We start from the raw sequence: 21,397 nt of genomic DNA, 5'->3' as shown, positions 1-21,397 counted from the left end.
GGCAGCACCTTGGATTGAGGGAAGACTTCTTCTGGAGGGTTCTCAGAGCTTGGAAGGAGGCTCCTGGCTTGGCAAAGGTGGAGTGAGAGAAGGAACTGCCAAGTAGGGAAAGGTACAAACCAGAGGGGAGAATGGGGCCAATCGAGGCAGCCTCCGCTCTCACCCTATAGCCTCTCAACCAAACTGGAGGCTGCAGAGGGCAGGAGGGGTGTTGGCAAGACTGGCCAAGGGCAGGTGCTGACCCATCACGCATTAGTGTGTTCTGGGCTGAGTTGGGTAGCAAGCCTCTGCAAAAATCTCCGTTTCCGCAGACCCTGAGTGTCCGGCATAGAAGAGCCCCTGAGCCTCCCTGAGGGTGTGTGTGTGTGTGTATGTGTGTGTGTGTGTGTGTGTGTGTGTAGAAGAGCCCCTGAGCCTCCCTGAGGGTGTGTGTGTGTGTGTGTGTGTGTGTGTGTGTGTGTGTGTGTGTGTAGAAGAGCCCCTGAGCCTCCCTGAGGGGGTGTGTGTGTGTGTGTGTGTGTGTGTGTAGAAGACCCCTGAGCCTCCCTGAGGGTGTGTGTGTGTGTGTGTGTGTGTGTGTAGAAGAGCCCCTGAGCCTCCCTGAGGGTATGTGTGTGTGTGTGTGTGTGTGTGTGTAGAAGAGCCCCTGAGCCTCCCTGAGGGTGTGTGTATGTGTGTGTGTGTGTGTGTAGAAGAGCCCCTGAGCCTCCCTGAGGGTGTGTGTGTGTGTGTCTGTGTGTAGAAGAGCCCCTGAGCCTCCCTGAGGGTGTGTGTATGTGTGTGTGTGTGTGTGTGTGTGTGTGTGTGTGTGTGTAGAAGAGCCCCTGAGCCTCCCTGAGGGTGTGTGTGTGTGTGTGTGTGTGTGTGTGTGTGTGTAGAAGAGCCCCTGAGCCTCCCTGAGGGGGTGTGTGTGTGTGTGTGTGTAGAAGAGCCCCTGAGCCTCCCTGAGGGTGTGTGTGTGTGTGTGTGGGTGTGGGGGTGTGTGTGTGTAGAAGAGCCCCTGAGCCTCCCTGAGGGTGTGTGTGGGGGGGGGGGGTATGTGTAGAAGAGCCCCTGAGCCTCCCTGAGGGTGTGTGTGTGTGTGTGTGTGTGTGTGTGTGTGTGTGTGTGTGTGTGTGTGTGTGTGTGTGTGTGTGTGTGTGTGTGTGTGTGTGTTGGGAGACGGGGGAATCCTACAGTTTTCACAAGTCAAGTTTTGTTTTGTTAAACTGGAAAGTCCCAACAAGGGGCCATGGTGGAAGGTCTGTCACATAAGTTTTGGGGTCGAAAAGCCTTCAGACACAATGGCTCCAAGCTCTCCATTTTACACGTGAGAAAATTAAGACCCAGAAACGAAAGTGAACCATCCAAGGTCAAGGAGCCAGGTCGGGGGATGGAGCCACAAGGGAACCGAGCTCGTTCGGGTAGGGGATGTTCGGCCTTCTCTGGCCTTGGCCTGGGAAAGCTGAGTCTTGATCCAGGGTCTGCTGCCCCTGGGCCTCTCTTCACCACCGAAATCAGCCCCCTGCCCCCCTACCCATCCCCCGCCCCCTCACAGGGGCCGCCGGAGAGCAGCTCCCACGCACAACGGGGAGCAATGGGGCCCAAATTCGGCCCTCGGCGCCCACACCAGGCCAGGACCGGGGCACCCAGGCGGCAGCGCGGGAGTCGCGCGGCCGAAATCTGGACTCGCGGCCGCCCGCGGCCGCGCAGACACAGGGGCGCGCGCCCCGGGTCCGCGCACACTCACCCGTCCGCGCCGCCGCCGCCGCCGCCGCCGCCGCCCCCCGGGGACGCGGAAGGTCGGGGGCGCCGCCGCCCCACCGTGCCGCAGCCTCTGGGCACCGCCGCCCGCGCCCCGCCTGCCGCCCGCGCCGCCCTCCCGAGTCCCGCCTCCGGGCCGGGCCGGCCCCGCGCGGTCACCCCACCGGGAGGAGCCGCCCGCCGGGCTGGCCTTCGGGGCCAGAGGGAAGCCGGTTCGCGTCGGAGCCGAGCTGGGAGCTACCTTTCATCAGCCGGGCTCCCTCCCGGGACGCGGGGAAGCGCCTCCGCGTTCGCCGAGCACGTGCGTTGCTTCTGGGGCTCTCGGGGAGATGGGGTGGGGGGGACCAGATCCCGGGCCGGGATGAGTTCCCGCCCAGCTCTGAGCCTCGGTCCCCGGATCCTGAGAGCAGCGGCTTGCCTCTGAGGTCCAGCCTGCGTCTGACAATCATGGGACCCGGTGGATGAAGCAATAATGGGGACCAGAAGTTCCTCAGGGACTTGTTTTTTAATGAAAAATTACATGTGCATTGTGTTAAGAGCATCGGTTTGGGGTCAGGCAACCTGAGCTCTCAGCCAAGTGCCTCCGATTTTTAGATCATCTTGAGTGTAGAGTTTTCCCTCTCTGTGCCTTAGTTTTCTGTTAAAAACAAAAGCAAATTATACTGTTTCATGGGATTGTGTGAAGCTTTCACGAGATAATCTGTGTGAAATGTACATAACCGCAGGACACATGATAGTGGCCACCACCCCCACCTCCATCGCTCCGGATGCCAGGGGGTCTACAGGGGAAAGGGCCTCCTTCCCCGAGGTTTCCGTAGACAGCTTACAGAATGGACGGATGGGGCGCCCTGTGCATTTATACAAAAGGGAATCTGTTCTGTTCTTGTGTCCTTTCAGCCAAGTTCCTTGCATTCTCCTCATCCCAGGACACTCCACTCTGCTTTCTTTTTAAGGGGGCACATAAGCCACTTCCATATTTTGTAGGTGTGTGTTACTCACTCAGTCAGACTCTTTGTGACCCCATGTACTGTAGCCCACCTGAAATTCTCCAGACAAGAATACTGGAGTCAGCTGCCATTTCTTTCTCCAGAGAATCTTCCAGACCCAGGGATTGAACCAGCGTCTCCTGAGTTGCAGGCAGATTCTCTACCAGCTGAGCCACCAGGGAAGCTCTATTTTGTAGGAATAGAGCTATTTTTCCCTTGCCCCTCCCCAGTGGAGGGCATGTAGGGGGTTCCCACTCTTCCTCACAGCCTTCCTCACATGGTCATAGCCACCATGCTGTGTACATGCCACAGCCTGCCTATCTACAAGTGGACTTGCTGAGTCAGAATATAGGTGCAATTTTAATTTCAACATATACTGCCAAATTGCTAAGGGCCTGTCAGATCACAGGACCTAGTTGGCTTTGGGTTCGGCCAGAGGCAAAGGAGTGCCTGGGGACATGAGCAGTGACGGGAATAAAGCAGCCGATGCTGCCCTCATTTACCAGGCAGGTGAGGATCCAGGAAGCGGGCTACTAAAAATGAAGTTCATTCATTTATTCATCAACGGATAGACATCAGGTGTGTGCTGAGTGGCACTCATTGTTCTGGGCACCACTGAGCAAGACGTACAAGATCCAAGGTGTTTGCTTTGCCTAATTTCTTTAAGCACAATGTAGGGGCACGAGGGCAAGAGTCATGGAATGCTGGCGCTTTCCTACCTGCTGGTAGGATAACTGAAAGGGAACCTTGGACCGGTGTGTGGCCTGGTCACCATCTAACTAACTCCTGCCCCTCCAGCAAGGCCTGCCTTCTCCACGAAGCCAGATACCGTCCTCCTGCCCTTTCTGCGGGGCTGCCTTCACTCTGCATTCTCACTGTTTGTTGCTCCAGCTTGAACTTATGCGTTGACACATCACCTTCTTTGCTAGGGAGGCACAGAAGACATGGCCCTTTGGAACTGGCTGACTAGGCTCCACCACTCACTGGCATCTGAACTTACATGACCCAGTTCCCCTCTCTGAGCTCCAATTCCCTCATTTATAAAAGAAAAATATCTGCTAAATAGAATGGTTTTAAGAATTAAGTGAAATGATGAGGTGCTTAGCAGGAAATGCTCAGTAAAAGTGTACTGAATTTCTGGGCAATTCTTTTACATCTCCGAAACCACAGCACATGGCAAGGCCTGGCACTCTGGTGTGAGGGAACGGGGCTCCATGGAGAATGGAGAAAGATGAATGAAATCCAATGCGTGCATGCTTAGTCTTGTCCAAGTCTTTGCAACACCGTGGACTGTAGCCCGCCAGGCTCCTTTGTCCACAGGATCTTCCAAGCAAGAATACTGGAGTGGGTTGCTACTTCCTCCTCCAGGGGATCTTCCCAACCCAGGGATTGAACCCATGACTCTTGTGTCTCCTGCATTGGTAGGTGGATTCTTTACCACTGCGCCACCTGGGAAGTCCAAAATCCAATGAAATCCAGTGAAAGGTGACTAATAACCTCTGTAAACCCTAAGCTCCAAGAACACAGACCCATTTCTCAGTTCCTCCTACACCCATGCTCTCTCACTTTCAGTTCTCAATGGTTGCCATCCTTCTCCTTCTGGGAGAGATGCCTCAAACCTCATCCCCACCTCCTGGCCTGGTTAACTGACACATTCTCAGACCTCAGCTGAAAGGGCCCTTCTTCTAGGAGCCCTTTCCTGTCCTGAGCCCAGGCCAGTCCCCTGTTCTCATAGTCACTCTTGCTTAATCTATGGCCACACCTAGCACACACTATGGTCATTGTTCAAGATCCCCTTTCCCAAAAAGAGAATCAACCTTTGGGGCACAGGGCTGTTTCTGCCTGTGCTCAGAGCTGGGCCCCAGTAGGGTTACACGCATCTGAACTGGTGAATGAATGGCTATGAATGAAATCATCAGGGCTTCAACTACAGATAAATCCAAATAACCACAAACCCCAGCCAAAGCCACCCTTACTCAGCATTTGCCCCATTCTGTTCCGTCATGTGGGCACGTTACAGGCCCGTGTCTGAAGGCCAGCTGCCAACTATCTGGCAACCTTGGTGAAGCAAGAAGGAAAGAACTTCTTCTCAGCCTGGCAGAATTTTCATGTGTGGCAGCAGACAGGACAGGAGAGCACCTCAGAGCTGTGGAATGAGTAAGTAAAAAGGCAAAGATCAAAAATTAGATCTTGTTTTTGGAACTGGTCTTCCAGTTGTAGAGTCACTCTCTCTTTTAGAAACGCATTGCTTGAAACAAGGCCATGGCCTGAACGTACTGATCTAAATCATAGAGCAATTCAGGCTGGACGTCAGACAGACTTGGGTTCAAGTCTTAGGCTTGGCCACTCGTTAGAGCTCTCTGAAAAAATATTTCCACAAGCATGTCCCGCAGAAAGTTCTATTGCTTCTGGCTCCACTACATTGATTCCAGATCCTGGAGTCACATCTCACAGTGAGTTCCCCGTTACAAGATATGCATGTGAGAGCTTGGGACTAAACACACCACCATCCTTGTCAGCAGTGTGCAGAGAGTTAGACAAGTCATATACCGTCAGGAAACTGGGTCAAAACCAAAAGAGATACTTTGAATTTTCGTCATAAGGCTGCCAATCACCCGGGGTGACAGGGATCTGTTTCTACGCTGTGGGTAAAGAGGCAAGTGCCATGGACAGGTACAAAGGGAATAAGGTGGGGCAGGGCCTGAAAAGGGAGAATTGGCATCTGATTGCGAAGGGGAGGGGAGGGAAAGGCAATTGAAGGTGACCTGGCTTTTAACTAGAAATTTCAACTGTCCCATCTTCATAATTTCAAAAATCCCGTAAGACATAGTAGACAACCCAATCATGATCTCAGAACCACCAGCCTAGTTTCTCTTCTATTCTTATCTTCAACAACTGTCATCTGTTCTAAAATGCTGCCACTCTACCCTTTATATTTTCAAGAAGGAAAAATAAAAGGAATTGTCTGCCCCCTGACTCTCCAAGCCCATTCATCCCCATCTCCACAGACATGGCCTTGAATTCACACTTGACCCAGGAGCCAGTCAGTGTAATTTGAAATTTCTTAAAAGCCAAAGAAGATAGATGTTGACATGATTCGGCAGCATTCTCTCCCCGAATTACTGACCAAATCTTTCAATAAACAATGTGCCTCTCCTGCTTCTAAAGATCTGCCCACAAGATACCTCATTTTATTGGGCTTCACCTTTTTGAGCTTCAGAGATAGTGCCTTTTTTTCCCCCAATTGAAGGTTTGTGGCAACTCTGTGTCAAGCAAGTCCACTGGCACCATTGTTCCAATAGCATTTGCTCACTTCATGTCTCTGTGTCACACTTTGGTAATTCTCGTAGTATTTCAAACTTTGTTGTTATTATTACATTTGTTACGGTGATCATCTTTGATGTTACTGTTGTTTTGGGGTGTTAAGACCCAGGCCCATATAAGATGGCAAAATTCATAAATGTGTGTCTGATGGTTCCACTGAACGGGTGTTCCCTATCTCTGTCCCTCTCCTTGGACTTCTCTATTTCCCCAAGACACAATATTGAAATTAGGCAGGTAAATAACCCTACAGTGGCTTCTTAAATATTCACATGAAAGGGGGAGTTGCATGTCTATTATTTTAAATCAAAACCTAGGAATGATTAAGATTAGTGAGGAAGACATGTTGAAAGCTAAGATAGGCCGAAAGTTAGGCCTCTTGTACCAGTTATCAAGTTATAAATGCAAAGTTCTTAAAGAAAATGAAAAGTGCTACTCCAATGAACACACGAATTGGTAAAAAAAAACAAAGCAGCCTTACTGCTAATTGGAAAATGCTACTTTTTTAAAAATTGACTATGTGGCTTTTGGGATCTTATTTCCCTGACCAGGGATCGAACCCAGGTCCCTCCTGCAGTGGAAGTGCAGAGTCCAAACCACTAAACCACCAGGGAATTCCCTGGGGAACGTTTGAGTCGTCTGGATAGAAGATCAGCCACATTCCCTTAAACCAAAACCTAATCCAGAGCAAGGCCTTAACTATAATTCTGTGAAGGATGAGAGAGGTGAGGAAGCTGCATAAGAAAACTTTGAAGCTAGTGGAGATTGGTTCATGTGGTTTAAGAAAGGAAGCCATCTCCATGATATATGAATTGTTGATGTAGAAGCTGTAGCCAATTATGTAGAAGATACGGCTAAGATAATGAGTGAAGGTGGCTACACTAAACAACAGATACTCAGTGTAGACAAAACAGCCTTCTGTTGGAAGAAGCCACCTAGGACTTTCATAGCTAGAGAGAGGCCAGTGCCTGGCTTCAACTCTTCAAAGGACGGGTTCTCTCTTATTAGGGGCTAATGCAGCTGGTGACCTGAAGTTGAAGCCAGTGTTCATTGACCATTCTAGAAATCCTAGGACCCTTAAGAATTGTGCTTCATCTACTCAGCCTGTGCTCTATAAATGGAACCACAAAGTCTGGGCAATAGCACATTTGTTTACAACATGGTTTACTGAATATTTTAAACCCACTGTTCAGGCCTGCTACTCAAGAGAAAAAGGATGCCTTTCAAAATATTACTGCTCGTTGATAATTCACATGGTCACTAGCTGGCACGGAGGAAACTACTGTTAGCAGTTGTAGCAGATAGTTTTTACTCACCATATAACCACAGGTTGGTTATTTCTTAGCTTCCCTAGCAATCAGGTTGGCTCCTGGGACTGACGCACATAAATGAGCTGAAAACAATGGTTACGTATTATTTCAGGACCAAAGCATAGAGCTGCCCGTTTGCTACCTTTTTCTTCCCTTGTCTCAGGGATCATGGAAACCATGTGCTAAAATGATAAGAGCCACAAAGTGGAAGTAATCTGAATCACTGTGTCACCACATGGAGGACAGCTGCTGGTCCCCCAATCTGTATCAAACATTACAAAAAATAAATCTTTGTTGTATTAAGCCATTGAGACTTCAGAGAACATCCAGTCCATACCATTAAGAGCTATTATTACTTATAATCAAGCATGATTAGGATGAGAAAAGAAGCAAATTTTTGAAAATTAGGATATACTTGTTGAGTGTCAGGATACACTTAACAGGAGGCTTCCTGTGTGCTGTTTTCAGTCTTGCATGAATTCTATGTTCCTTAACAGCACCTGAATACAGGTGCCAGAGGGCTGGCAAGCCAGCTTTCAGGGATAATAGAAATTCATGTATCTCATTCATATGGAAAATAGCATTTCCATATGGTGAACAGCAGCCATTTACAACTCTCTTCCCTTCTGACATGTAAAGTAACTTTTACAACCCCCTCTCTAGAGAATGATTCTCAGTTCAGTTCAGTTCAGTCGCTCAGTCGTGTCGGACTCTTTGCGACCCCATGAATTGCAGCATGCCAGGCCTCTCTGTCCATCACCAACTCCCAGAGTCTACCCAAACCCATGTCCATCGAGTCGGTGATGCCATCCAACCACCTCATCCTCTGTCATCCCCTTCTCCTCCCGCCCCAAATCCTACCCAGCATTAGGGTCTTTTCCAATGAGTCAACCCTTCACATGAGGTGGCCAAAGTATTGGAGTTTCAGCTTCAACATCAGACCTTCCAATGAACACCCAGAATTGATCTCTTTTAGGATGGATTGATTGGATCTCCTCGCAGTCCAAGGGACTCTCAAGAGTCTTCTCCAACACCACAGTTCTGATGATTCCAAAAGCATCAATTCTGTGGCGCTCAGCTTTCTTCACCATCCAACTCTCACATCCATACATGACCACTGGAAAAACCATAGCCTTGACTAGACAGAATTTTGTTGGCAAAGTCATGTCTCTGCTTTTAAATATGCTATCTAGGTTGGCCATAACCTTCTTTCCAAGGAGTAAGCGTCTTTTAATTTCATGGCTGCAGTCACCATCAGCAGTGATTCTGGAGCCCCCAAAAATAAAGTCTGACACTGTTTCCACTGTTTCCCCATCTATTTCCCATGAAGTGATGGGACCAGATGCCATGATCTGAGTTTTCTGAACGTTGAGCTTTAAGCCAACTTTTTCACTCTCCTCCTTCACCTTCATCAAGAGGCTCTTTAGTTCTTCTTCACTTTCTGCCATAAGGGTGATGTCATCCGCATATCTGAGGTTATTGATATTTCTCCCAGCAATCTTGATTCCAGCTTGTGTTTCTTCCAGCCCAGCGTTTCTCATGATGTACTCTGCATATAAGTTAAATTAAGCAAGGTGACAATATACAGCCTTGACGTACTCCTTTTCCTATTTGGAACCAGTCTGTTGTTCCATGTCCAGTTCTAACTGTTGCTTCCTGACCTGCATACAGGTTTCTCAAGAGACAGGTCAGATGGTCTGGTATTCCCATCTCTTTCAGAGTTTTCCACCGTTTATTGTGATCCACACAGTCAAAGGCTTTGGCATAGTCAATAAATAAATAGTATGATTCTAGCCTCTGGCTTTCTGGATAACTTGTTAGATTTTTGATGCCTGTCTCTGCTTAAAAGGGCTATCTTGTAAAAGAGTATATATATGCCCACAATATGTTAAATAAACGCCTTTGTTCCACCAGAGCACTGGTCCCCGTGTCTGTCTCTCTGTCCCCTTCAGGCTGCTCAGCCTCTTTTCTTCCTTCTTTTACTTTCTTATTGGTCACCTCTGTACCCCCAAGTTCCGGCCCATTTAAAGGGCCACAACAGTTGAGTACCTACAATGTCCCAGGAATCGTGTGGTACATTCAGTATTCTGCTGTTGCTGTAGAACAGTTGTCAGCTGGGTGGTTTTGGCCCTCAGGGAAAATCTGACAATGTCTGGAGGTATTTTTGGTCATTACACTGAAGGGGTACTACTGGCAGCCAGTGGGTATAGGTCAAGGACACTGCTGAACATCCCAATAGGTGAGTGTACTAAAAGTAACTCTCCCACAGCTGAGACCTTCTGAGGTAATCGCTATTAACCACCAGCCATACACTCTGCCTATGGAAATACAGGCATGTGTTTAGCTTTTCATGCTCAATGAGAACAAACCACACACTGTTCTGCATGTCTTGAGGTTCATTCTACATCAGAACCAACATATCTGCCTGTCTTTGAGGTTGAAGAACCTACCAGATGCTAATTTCTTGTCACACCTCCAAAGGGAAATTTATTTTTGGTCACCCTCCCAGCTGGCACATGGCACCTTAGTCCCCTTACCAGGAATCAAAGCCACACCACCTGCATTAGAAGTGTGGAGTCTTAACCACTGGACCACCAAGGAAGTCCCCCAAGGGAAATCTTTAAAAATGTTACTCCTGGCCCCACTCCCAGAGACCAGGTCCACTGCCTGGGAGGGGCCGGGCGGGCACCATTTTTGCTGGGTACAATCAAGGTTGACAACCAGGATTGCCAAACAATCTCTTGGCCTCCAGACCCCTCAGGGCTCTCTCCACCCAAAACACCTTCTCCAGTCTCCCTCCTTCTGTCCCCTCCCCCACAAGCACTTAAACCTGCTATCACCTTCCTCAAACCACCTCCATCAGCCACTGGGGACCCCTTTGCTCCCTCCCCTTGCAGCCAAGTATTTTTCTGCTCACTTTACATTCAGTTCCTTCTTCAATCTCTTTAAGGTTCCTGTCCCTCAGGTCACCAAGCTCTGTTCATATCTGATCTCGTCCTTTCAATGAACCTAGATTATACCCCTTTTGCTTGTTATGTTAGTGACATTCAGCTGGTTAACTGGAAGTAAAAGTCAAGCAGTCAGGTAAGTACAACCCTACAGATTCAGGGTGAAAATACTGGTGGACACCAAGTTGAAGATACTGGGTCTTAACTAATGAACACACAACGTTCCTCTTTCGTAGTCCTCCAGTTTGGGAAATCTGTATCTGCAGTTAGGTAGAGGCTTGGAGTTGCTCTCCTTAACAATACCAGGAGTAAAGCTCTAACAAATCCAGGTACCGTTTTACCAGGAGTAAAGCTCTAACAAATCCAGGTACCGTTTGGGACACATTAATTAGGACAGAGATGCTTATCAGATGTCAAAGCAAAGCATCAAATAAGCAATCTGAGAATTCTGAGTTCAGGAGAGGTTAAGTTGGAGATATAAATTTGGGTCTTCAATATAGATGATATTAAAGGCACAAAATGTAGATGGTCTCAGCAAAGAAATGGATGTACAGACATCCAAGAATAAGACTTCAAGAAAAAGGGAGGAACCAGCGAGACTAGAAAGCAGGGCAGCACACTGCTGCAAAACAGAGGCTGAGAAAATGGCTCGAGAAGGAACAGTCAACCCTGTCCCATGATAATGAAGGTCAAGCAGGCAGACGATGGGACCCCGATCTGGTCAGCACTGCTCACCTGACAAGCAATTACTGGAATGCTTGAACATTAAATAATAGGACCACTCATATAGAAAGTTCTTATGAGGAACTCTATAATAAGGGACCAACAACTGGAGACGGAAGTGCCCAGAGAACCAACCATCCAGAGTAACCAAAAACCCTACAAATTTTTAAAAGGTCATCTAATTCTCCTGTAGTTTCAGAATGATGTTCTTTCAATTGTTTCCACCTACCAGAAATTATCTTGCACGCCAAAGACTATCGGCTTATAGTGGGTTGGTGGTGGTGGTTTAGTCGCTAAGTTGGGTCCGACTCTTGCAACCCCATGGACTGTAGCCCGCCAGGCTCCTCTGTCCACAGGATTCTCCAGGCAAGAATACTGGAGTGGGTTGCCGTTACCAACTCCATTAGAGTGGATTAGGGGCATTTAATTCTTAAGTGCTAGTGTGAAGTTACCTTAGGTTCCACACTAAGCATTTAGCCCACCAGTAAGGAAATATGCTTGATACCCTGACCAAGGCTGCCCCAGGACAGGGGGCTCTAGAGAAAAGGCAAACTTCAGATTTACTAGTTGACTGTTGTTTTTCAAAACAGCTGCTGGATGAAATCACAAGTGATTTCCTTCCCGCTAAGGTGCATACCATGAATATTTTCTAAGTATGCACACGAATGTGTGTGTGATACATGTACTAACCTAACTTCCTTAGTGAAATTCTACAGAACATCTGGGTCAAAGCACATTTTGCATTATCAAAGAGGATGCAGCAGAGAGGAGGAAAACACATGACAGTCTTTACTTTTAAATGATTATCAGTACAATATCAGTACACCAAGTAGTAACATGTAACAAGTAAGTGAATTCTACCATCTAGTAAGTTTGAATAAGAGAAACTAAGAGCAGCCCAACACTAGGACCCACTGTTCTAATCCTTAGTTGGAAAGGACTATTTTAAGGCTGGCTGCTGTTTCACATGGGTTACAAATAACTATTTACTACTTTTTCATAGATAAAGCCCCTGACCTTCAAGAAAGATTTAGGGAAAAAATATTTTAATCCCTTTCTTTCTTAAGAAAATTGGGTTTTTAAAAACTATCTAAGAAAGAAAAAGTCAGTGTTGATAATACGCTGCTTGAGCGAAAAGGCATAGAAACCAGACAACATATATCCATTAAATATCTAAGAAATATGAGGTAAAAAGATACAATCTTTGGATAAGCTCTAAGCCTGTACAAAGAATCTACGTTTGCGATTCTGCAAAAAGTGAAGGGACCTACTATATAATATACTGAAATAATTTAATGCCTTTTCATAAGATATAACTCAAGCCTTGCTAAATGAAGCCTCAGGTTCCATGAAGGCATTCAAAACGCCCATCCACGGAACAGGCACTTTTCTTCTGCCTCTATCCATTTATGCGGTAGTTCTCATGGATTACTGGCCGGATGTCACAGACAAAGGCCAAGAGGTTATCCAAGACTTCATCCCTGTTCTGCCGGAAGTAGGTCTGAAGGATGGTCATCTTCTCCTGGGTGTCCTTCTCTACTTCAGTGCTGCAACTGCCATGGGATCCCAGAGCCTGCATTCGGGGAATGACAACAGAGGGGACATCAGGATGAACATTTAATAAGCAGCTTTCTGACTTTTAATAAGCATCTTTCTGAGCAACCCAGACAGCATACTAAAAAGCAGAGATACTACTTTGCCAACAAAGGCCCATCTAGTCAAACCTATGGTTTTTCCAATAGTCGTGTATAGATGTGAGAGTTGGACTATAAAGAAAGCTGAGCACCAAAGAACTGATGCTTTTGAACTGTGGTGTTGGGGAAGACTCTCGAGAGTCCCTCTGACTGCAAGGAGATCCAACCAGTCAATCTTAATGGAAATCAGTCCTGAATATTCAGTGGAAGGACTGATGCTGAAGCTGAAACTCCAATACTTTGGCCACCTGATGTGACGAGCTGACTCACTGGAAAAGACCCTGATGCTGGGAAAGATTGAAGGCGGAAGGAGAAGGGGACGACAGAGGATGAGGTGGTTAGATGGCATCACCGACTCGATGGACATGAGTTTGAGCAAGCTCCAGGAGTTGGTGATAGACAGGGAAGCCTGGCGTGCTGCAGTTCATGGGCTCACAAAGAGTCTGGAACAACTGAGAAACTGAACTGACTGACTTCTGACTTTTGAAGAAATCCAGTTTCATCATGAATATAAATAATCAGCAGCAGGAAATGTAACATTGTGACCAAAGAGCATGTGAGAAGTCAGTTCCCATGGTTTGTGCGAGAAGCTGATACAGTCACTTGGGTGGCTGACTTTTCAACACTGAACAAAAGGTAAACAAACTGCACAGCATTTCCACTGCTGGGAAATTATCCCGGAGAGGGACACAGTCACATTTCTCTAGAGTCTAATGTGCAGCCTTAACCAGAGACTGGAATGAACCTGAAGATCCAACAACTGAAGCCTGATGGTTAGCAGTATCTCCCAGTGCAGTTTTAAAAGGGAGAGATATGTGGTATTTAAAAAAAAAAAACAAAAAAAACTTAAAAGTAACACTCAGTTCAGTTCAGTCTCTCAGTCGAGTCCGACTCTTTGCGACCCCATGAACTGCAGCACACAGGCCTCCCTGTCCATCACCAACTCCCAGAGCTTACCCAAACTCATGTCCACTGAGTCAGTGATGCCATCCAACCACCTCATCCTCTGTCGTCCCCTTCTCCTCCTGCCCTCAATCTTTCCCAGCATCAGGGTCTTTTCAAATGAGTCAGCTCTTCACATCAGCTGGCCAAAGTATTCAAGTTTCAGCTTCAATATCAGTCCTTCCAATGAACACCCAGGACTGATCTCCTTTAGGATGGACTGGTTGGATCTCCTTGCAGTCCAAGGGACTCTTGAGAGTCTTCTCCAACACCACAGTTCAAAAGCATCAATTCTTTGGCACTCAGCTTTCTCTATAGTCCAACTCTCACATCCATACATGACTACTGGAAAAACCATAGCCTTGACTAGATGGACCTTTGTTGACACAGTAACATCTCTGCTTTTTAACACTAGGGAGATGCAACTTCGGAGGAATATACAGTTTTACTATGACTAGTTAATGTTTTAGCACTTCAGCAGTGGATTCACCAGCATTATGAACACATGACATCTGTTCATTCAAATATAAACATTCTAGAAGAATACACAAGAAACTGTTAACAGTGGTTATCTCTGAGGAGGACTGCAGGTCTGGGTGAGAGGGGAACTATCCTCTCACTGTTGCTGTTTTATTGTTTGAAATTTTGGTGCACAGATGTGTTACCTCTTCAGTTTCTATTTACAATTTCACATAGAGTGATAGATAAACTTTCATTTACTGTCTTCTCATTGTTAACTGTTGCACCTACTTTATCAGAATGTGACCCATCAAGTTCTTAAGGCATCAGTGCCTGACCCTTTCCAACAACTAAGCTGCTGTCGCCTCATTACATGTTATATATTACATTATATATGTTATGTTATATGAAAGACTATGTTACATATTCCTTCACTCAAAAAGGTTCAAGTGAACAGGCAGAGATTCAAACCTAGGGCTCGTCACACTATCACTGTTTATACTGTAGGAATACCTTGGAGCATTTTATAATGGTTGACTCAGCTGCTTACCCATATTTTAAAAGCCCATAATCCTTACTCAAGGGGGGCGGGGAAGTGCAGAAAAATCCACTACCTCTATTCTATGAGTATGTAAACTATATGGCAAGCCCCAGAAGTCTCAAAAGTGAAGCAGTTACAATGGAATACTGCCAGAAAAACGCAGATCTCATGCTTACAAATGTAACACAGAGACCATCTCTATCAGCCAACAGCAGTATCAATGCAAAAACAGGACAAGATGGCTGCCCCTATTTCTACACTGTCTTGCGGGCACTCTGATAATTTACAGCACCAATTGCCCCCATTCATGAGCCAGAGACCCAGACCCATTTTAAGTTTAAATAGCAGTCACTGCCCAGTGCAAAGATGAACGAAACTTTGGCTACTTACTAATAAAGAAGCATGACCCTTTAATCACTGGACTTGGACCTGGGAGGGTGTGTACCTGGATCTAGTAGCCCACAATGTAGAACTTGAGTATGAAGCCCATAAAGGCAGAGATGGGAGATGGAAGTAGCTCTGAGAGCATTATTTAAGCTTACAGATCAAAATAAACTCAGCCTTTACCTGGGTTTCCAATCATGTAGGTCGACAAATGCCACTTTGCTTAAACCAGCTTGAACTGTTTTCTATTACCTGTACCCGAAAGTTCAGACAGAGGTCCTTTTCTCTACAAAGCCTCTTCCATCCTTCACCTTTTCCAGAATTTCCCCCGCCTCCTCTGTACCTTCTGTGATCTGCTTCTGTACTATTACTGTATGCATCATGTGCATCATGCTCTGGCCTCTACTGTAAGTTACTGTCTCCATGGAAGTCACGTTTATGACCACTGCGGGCCTCCTCAGTTGTCCATCTGCATGACGTGTATCTTATTACTGAGTGTCCCTGACCACCAGACTGTAAGCTAAGGACCATGTCTATTTCTGTTCACAGCCGGTCCTCTGCATCTGGCACATGTTCACTGTCCAAAGATATTTAATATTATCTACATTTAATATATATTAAATAACATTATCTCCATAGAATTATCTATATTTAATATCTAATTATATCTATTAATAATTTCATTATCTATGTAAGTGAAGACCAGAATTCAGATGTTAAAAACTAATCATCCTGAGAGATTCAGCCTAAGCATCCAATAATCCAGCTTTCAAATTTTTACCAGAATCAGAATCACTGAGCTATGCTGAATATTTTGGGAGCCCAAGGGGAAAGGGAGGGGAAGGAAGCCTCAGGAAACGAAGGCAATAATGAAAATTAACTGGACCCACCGCAGCTTCCTTGGCCTTGAACTCCTTCTCCCTCTGCAGGCGGTACTGTTCAATTTCAGCCTGGGCTTCTTCTTTGGCCTGCTTCAGCCTCCGGTTCTTTCCTGTTTTCAAAGGAAGTGGTTAAGAGATAAGCAGAAGAGGAAGCAGAGACTGAGATGGTAAATTCTAACCGTAAACAGTGACAAAAGTTTAAAGATACAGTCTCAAGAGACACGTGTAGGGAAGAGGGAGAAAGAGAATTGAGAGCTAACCAATAGTACAGGTTTCTGCCTCCTGTACTTGACTAGACTGTACTTCACTGGGAAGTGAATCGATAAAAAGGACTACCTTCTATACGAACAGACTGTAAAAATGATGCAAAAAATTTTGGAATGTGTCAGAATATTTTCTCAACCTCAACTACTAAGAATCAACATAAAATGGGCGCCATGAGCCATCTGGGGAATTCTCTCCCTGAGAAGTAAAGACCTAAGTATGCTGCTGATTACAATCAGAGCTTGGCTTAGAAGCTTACCGAGGAGGCTAATATGCTCCCGAAGGACATCAACCTAAACTGTAACTAATGAAACAGATGATGTAATATTGGAAACTAATATCCATGCCTGTGCACAAGGAAATAAGCAAGGAAACTGGTTCTGAGAAGGAATTCTTCTCAGATGTGGAGCACGGGACATAAGACTGCACAAACATCTAAGGAACTGAGGAAACAGCGGCTCTGGTCTCTAGAAGAGCACAGTTTAACAGACAGCTGGAAAAATTCTCTAGCTTCTGTCAAGAGTCTTTATGAAAATGGACCACAAGATCAGTAAGTTTCTCTGTCCAAACTTCTCAGATACACAAACTGGGGGGCGAGCAGGTCCTAGTCAACCAATCTGAACACTTATTTAATTCAGAGTGAGACATTCTGCATCTTAAAAGCAAGCTGTTGGGAGGGCAGCTTAAGAGGAGGGAATATATGTATACTTATAGCTGACTCATGCTGTTGTACAGCAGAAACCAACACAACATTGCAAAACAATTATCCTCCAATTAAAATTTTTAAAAGAATTAAAAAATAAAAGAGAGCTGTTATAATTCATTGCATATCAACTGCCCAAATCCCACACAGTCCATGCAGATGAACGAAACTGTAACCTTCCACCTCTTGATCTTGCCTGGGGAATCCCAGGGACAGAGGGGCCTAGCAGGCTACAGTCCATGGGGTTGCAAAGAGTCAAACACCACTTAGAGACTAAACAACAACAACTCTTGATTAACAACAGAATTTTGGACTGGTGATGACGCCATGACACTAATACTAAATGAGGCTAGTCTAAAACAACCAAAAGGTGTCTAAGCCCCTCAAGGAGTATTTCTCCAGGTATGTATCTTCTCCAGTACGATTTAGGGCCTGCTCCAGCCGACATCTACCCCATTACTCCACATGCCGTCCTCCTCATCAGCTATACATTCAAGGCCAACAAAGCCAAGATTATTTTCCAAACCAGCAGATTTTAACTTGGCCTGAATATTACGCAGTAGCTCCACATTTTCACGATACCACTTGCAATCACTCCCAACTCCCATGGCTCCCCGAATTAATTACTTAAGGTAAACCATTCTCTTGCTACTGTTGTTCAGGCACTCAGTTGTGTCTGACTCTTTGCAACTCCATGGACTGCAGCACACCAGGCTTCCTTGTCCTTCACCACCTCCTGGAGTTTGCTCAAACTTGTGTTCACTGGGTCAATGATGCCATCCACCATCTCATTCTCTGTCCTCTCCTTCTCCTCCTGCCTTCAATCTTTCCTGGCATCAGGGTCTTTTCCAATGAGTCAGTTCTTTGCATCAGGTGGCCAAAGTATTGGAATTTCAGCTTCAGCATCAGTCTGTCCAATGAATATTCAGGACTGATCTCCTTTAGGATTGACTGGTTTGATCTCCATGCTGTCCAATGGACTCTCAAGAGTCTTCTCCAGCACCACAGTTCAAAGGCATCAATTTTTTGGCGTTCAGCCTTCTTTATGGTCCAACTCTCACATCCATACATGACTACTGGAAAAACCACAGCTTTGATTAGACAAAGTAATCTCTGCTTTTTAATACACTGTCTAGGTTTGTCACTGCTTTTCTTCCAAGGAGCAAGTGTCTTTTAATTTCATGAAAGCAGTCACTGTCCACAGTGATTTTGGAGTCGAAGAAAATAAAAGTCTGTCACTGTTTTCATTGTTTTCCCATCTATTTGCCATGAAGTGATGGGTGTGGAAGCCATGATCTTAGTTTTTTGAATGCTGAGTTTTAAGTGAGCTTTTTACTCTCCTCTTTCACCTTCATCAAGAGGCTCTTTAATTCCTCTTCGCTTTCTGCCATAAGGGTGGTGTCATCTGCCTATCTGAAGTTATTGATATTTCTCCCAACAATCTTGATTCCAGCTTGTGATTCATCCAGCCCAGCATTTCACATGATGTACTCACATGTAAGTTAAATAAGCAGGGTGACAATATACAGCCTCAATGTATCCCTTTCCCAATTTTGAACCAGTCTGTTGTTCCATGTACGGTTCTAACTGTTGAAGATCCAGTTTTCCCCACAGCCAGTCCCTCCCATCAGGAAGCTTGCACAAGCCTCTTCTTCTCATCCATCAGAGGGCAGACAGAATGAAAACCACAATCACAGAAACCCATTCTCTGCCTGTCAGCAAACATCTTCAAAGTTCAATTTTGATTGGCTTCTCAGAAAACCAAAAAATATTTGAGCAGGAAATAATTTAAGTCTGTTTTTTTTTTTTTTTTGAGGGCCTTACATGTAGAGGCCAGCATTCTGTTTCACTCCAATAGCACAATGATTTCATGTAAAATTGGGCTGGGCTATTTTACTGCATCATGTACTGTCTCTTTCCAATTCCTAACTGGGCATGTCAACCACGATGACAGATCAAGAAAGGTAATAACTTTTTCAAATTGTAGGTCTTAATAATTCTATTCCTGACTACTGCAAATCCTGAGATATATATTAGACATAAATTCACTCCTTTAAAACACATTCTTTCCACCATTATGTAATAGCTACTGGAGATACGCAAGTCCCTGCACCAGGTCTGACAGGAAAAAGGTGTAAATCATGACCCCTACTTCCAAGACACTCAATCATTCTTAACCATATGGCAAGTCATTGTTCCTGCACTTTCCCCAAATATTCTCACACACTTCCCAAAAGATACAACTTCTGCTGTTGATGATCCATCGCAAGACACAGTCTGAGAAGTCATTTTGGAAATACTCATCAAGGGCATGATGAGAATACTCCATGAGGAACACAGAACTTTCCAGTCACCAGAGCAAGAATAGAAGATTTCTTCCTATCTCCAGCTCCTCAAAAAAAAAAAGCTCTTTCAATGAAATACAAAGTATCACATGACCCCTAATTAAGAAAGTACCAAAGCCAGGCTTGAGTATGGGTGAAGAGTGTAAATCTTATTCTAGGGGAAAAAAAAAAAAAAAAAATCAAGAAAATACTGAGATTACCAGTTTTTGGTATTTTACCCCAGCTATGTTGTTTCCCAGGGTATGGTCATATCATTTTTCTCTGGGTCCCAACTTTCCCATTGGTAAAATAGGAATAGAAACATCTATCTCACCAGATGGGAAACTGAATAAATAAAGTTTAATTAGACACAGTGCCTGTTCTCCAGGAGCTTATTCTAGTAAATGAGCCATATAAAGAAACAGGTTATTGCACCGTAATGACAGAAATAGGCACTTGGGGAGATCTAACCTAGTCTGAGGGGTAAAAAGCAAGTTAGGGCAAGTTTCCTGGAAGAACTACTGCCTAAATTTCAAGATCTGAAGGAAAACTATGTGTTTTGAGAATAAGGAGAGTAAATTAGGAAAAGACTTTTTCAATCGGGAATCAACTGTGCAAAGGCTTGAAGGTGAAATCAACCGAGTCTTTGAGCAATACCTAAGAGATTAGAGAAGAAAACCAGAGCCTGATTCAAAAGCACCTCCCACACCCTCTTAAGGAATTTAGGTTTTATTCTGCAGACACTAAAGATTTGGTGACTGTAGGAAATCAGAGTAGCAACTAAGATGTATGACTCACTCCAGTGAGAAGAATGAATTGGAGAGGAGGAAGTCTCCCACTCAACAATTAGATTCGATCCACCTATTAAGTTCTTTAGTAACCTCTCATTTCTCAACCTCTCACCTGCAATTAATCTACCCAATAGCTGCTTCCTTCACTGGGGCTTTGAAAACTGCAATAATAAGAGACCACAAATGAACGGCGTACTGGCACGTATTAAGGAATTAACGAATTAGGCTGCTACGGGCGTCTCAGAAAACTTGGCGTCCTGGACTAAGATGCTGACTGCAGGGATGGAGAAAAGGGAACAAATAAAGCCTTGCCGAGTGACTAAACATGGCGAAAGAGGGAGGGTCTGAGACGTGGCCAAGAGGACCGTTTTCAGGCTCGGTAACACGGTAAACGGTGGAGACAACGACTTCCGTTTGGAGAGTCCACTTTATTCGCCTCCCAGACCATAAGAAGGATGTCCACCTATTACTGACTCCACACCCTATCTACTAGCCCACATCGCAGCGCTCAGGCGACCTACAAGACTTCCAGAGCCTCGGGTCCGGAGAGCTGCGAGTCCCACAAGCTTCCCCGACTGTAACCATCCCCCTCCCCCGACCAGTCCGCAGTTTTTCGGTCCTAATCCACCTACCACCCCTGGCGGCCTGGCCACCATCCCTGGACTCGCGCCACGCCGGGCTGCCTCAACCCCAAACTCACGCTTGCGGGCCTCAGACACCTTCTCGGCGGCCCGCTTCTCCGCCTGGAGCAGCTGCTGAATGCCCTGCGATTGACTGGCCATGGCAATGGCGATGGCGCCGGCGGCTGCGACTCCGAGGCGGCAGACAGCGGCCTACCTCAGCCAAATCGCCCCGTCGGGTCAGCTGATTCAGACGCGCACAATCTGCGCTTGCGCCCGTCGCCCCGCCCACCGTCACGTGACCTCTGTGACGCCGCGTCAGCTGACTGCGCTGGGCGCCCTGCGACTCGGGGCGGGGCAAGAGGCCGGGAGGAGGCGGGAGAGTGGAGCGGCTTGACTGCGCCTGCGCAGCATCTGTCTCCGCTGTCTTCCTGTCTCAGGAGCAAGCTTAGGCCTGGTGTTTGTCTGCTTCCGTCTTTGTGGTTGTTCTGTCACGTCGTTATTGCAGTAATCCCCCCCTTTACAATAAACTTACATTGAGATCCAGACAAGAAGGGCCAGGTCAAATCACTTTCTCCTATTCTGCACACTGCTTTACTCCTTCTCCTTTCTGAAACTTTCCTTGGCACTCAGAATATATTGGAGGCAGGTTAAACTTCTTACCCAGGCTCTTGGGTTGGAATCTGAATTGGGATAGGGAGACTTGGGGGTCAAGTGTGCCCCTAATCTGTGTGGTTTGAGGAGGAATGCGTTCCCTCTCTGA

General features: G+C 46.0%; 2 protein-coding genes across 24 annotated transcripts in view; both read right to left on the bottom strand.

Annotated features, from left to right (window-relative positions):
* Positions 1-2,165, bottom strand: part of TMEM268 (transmembrane protein 268) — a 358,336-nt gene extending 356,171 nt beyond the window's left edge. For 16 of the 22 annotated variants that reach the window (XR_014078411.1, XR_014078399.1, XR_014078398.1 and 13 more), the window contains exon 1: positions 1,730-1,839. The gene's annotated coding sequence lies outside the window, so the exon portion shown is untranslated. Of the gene's footprint in view, positions 1-1,729; positions 1,840-1,984 lie in introns of those variants that run through there. The other 6 variants (XM_081575323.1, XM_081575228.1, XM_081575202.1 and 3 more) reach the window with 1 other exon arrangement.
* Positions 2,166-11,796: 9,631 nt separating this feature from the next.
* Positions 11,797-20,876, bottom strand: ATP6V1G1 (ATPase H+ transporting V1 subunit G1). 2 transcript variants are annotated; one of them, XM_081574984.1, is made up of 3 exons: positions 20,715-20,876; positions 15,942-16,042; positions 11,797-12,604 (listed from the first exon to the last, which is right to left on the bottom strand). In XM_081574984.1, the coding sequence occupies exons 1-3, from the start codon at positions 20,794-20,796 to the stop codon at positions 12,431-12,433; spliced, it is 357 nt and encodes a 118-aa protein (XP_081431110.1). In that variant the 5' UTR covers positions 20,797-20,876; the 3' UTR covers positions 11,797-12,430. The 2 variants fall into 2 exon arrangements, with proteins under 2 accessions (XP_081431110.1, XP_081431113.1); XM_081574987.1 differs by having other exon boundaries at positions 11,797-12,562; positions 16,020-16,042.
* Positions 20,877-21,397: the final 521 nt, after the last annotated feature.

This window comes from Giraffa tippelskirchi, chromosome 1 (assembly GCF_054371585.1).
Source record: "Giraffa tippelskirchi isolate mGirTip1 chromosome 1, T2T-mGirTip1v1.2.pri, whole genome shotgun sequence".
NCBI classification, from domain to species: domain Eukaryota; kingdom Metazoa; phylum Chordata; class Mammalia; order Artiodactyla; family Giraffidae; genus Giraffa; species Giraffa tippelskirchi.
The sequence above is the reverse complement of the archived record's forward strand: the minus strand, read 5'-3'. Positions and strand labels throughout refer to the sequence as shown.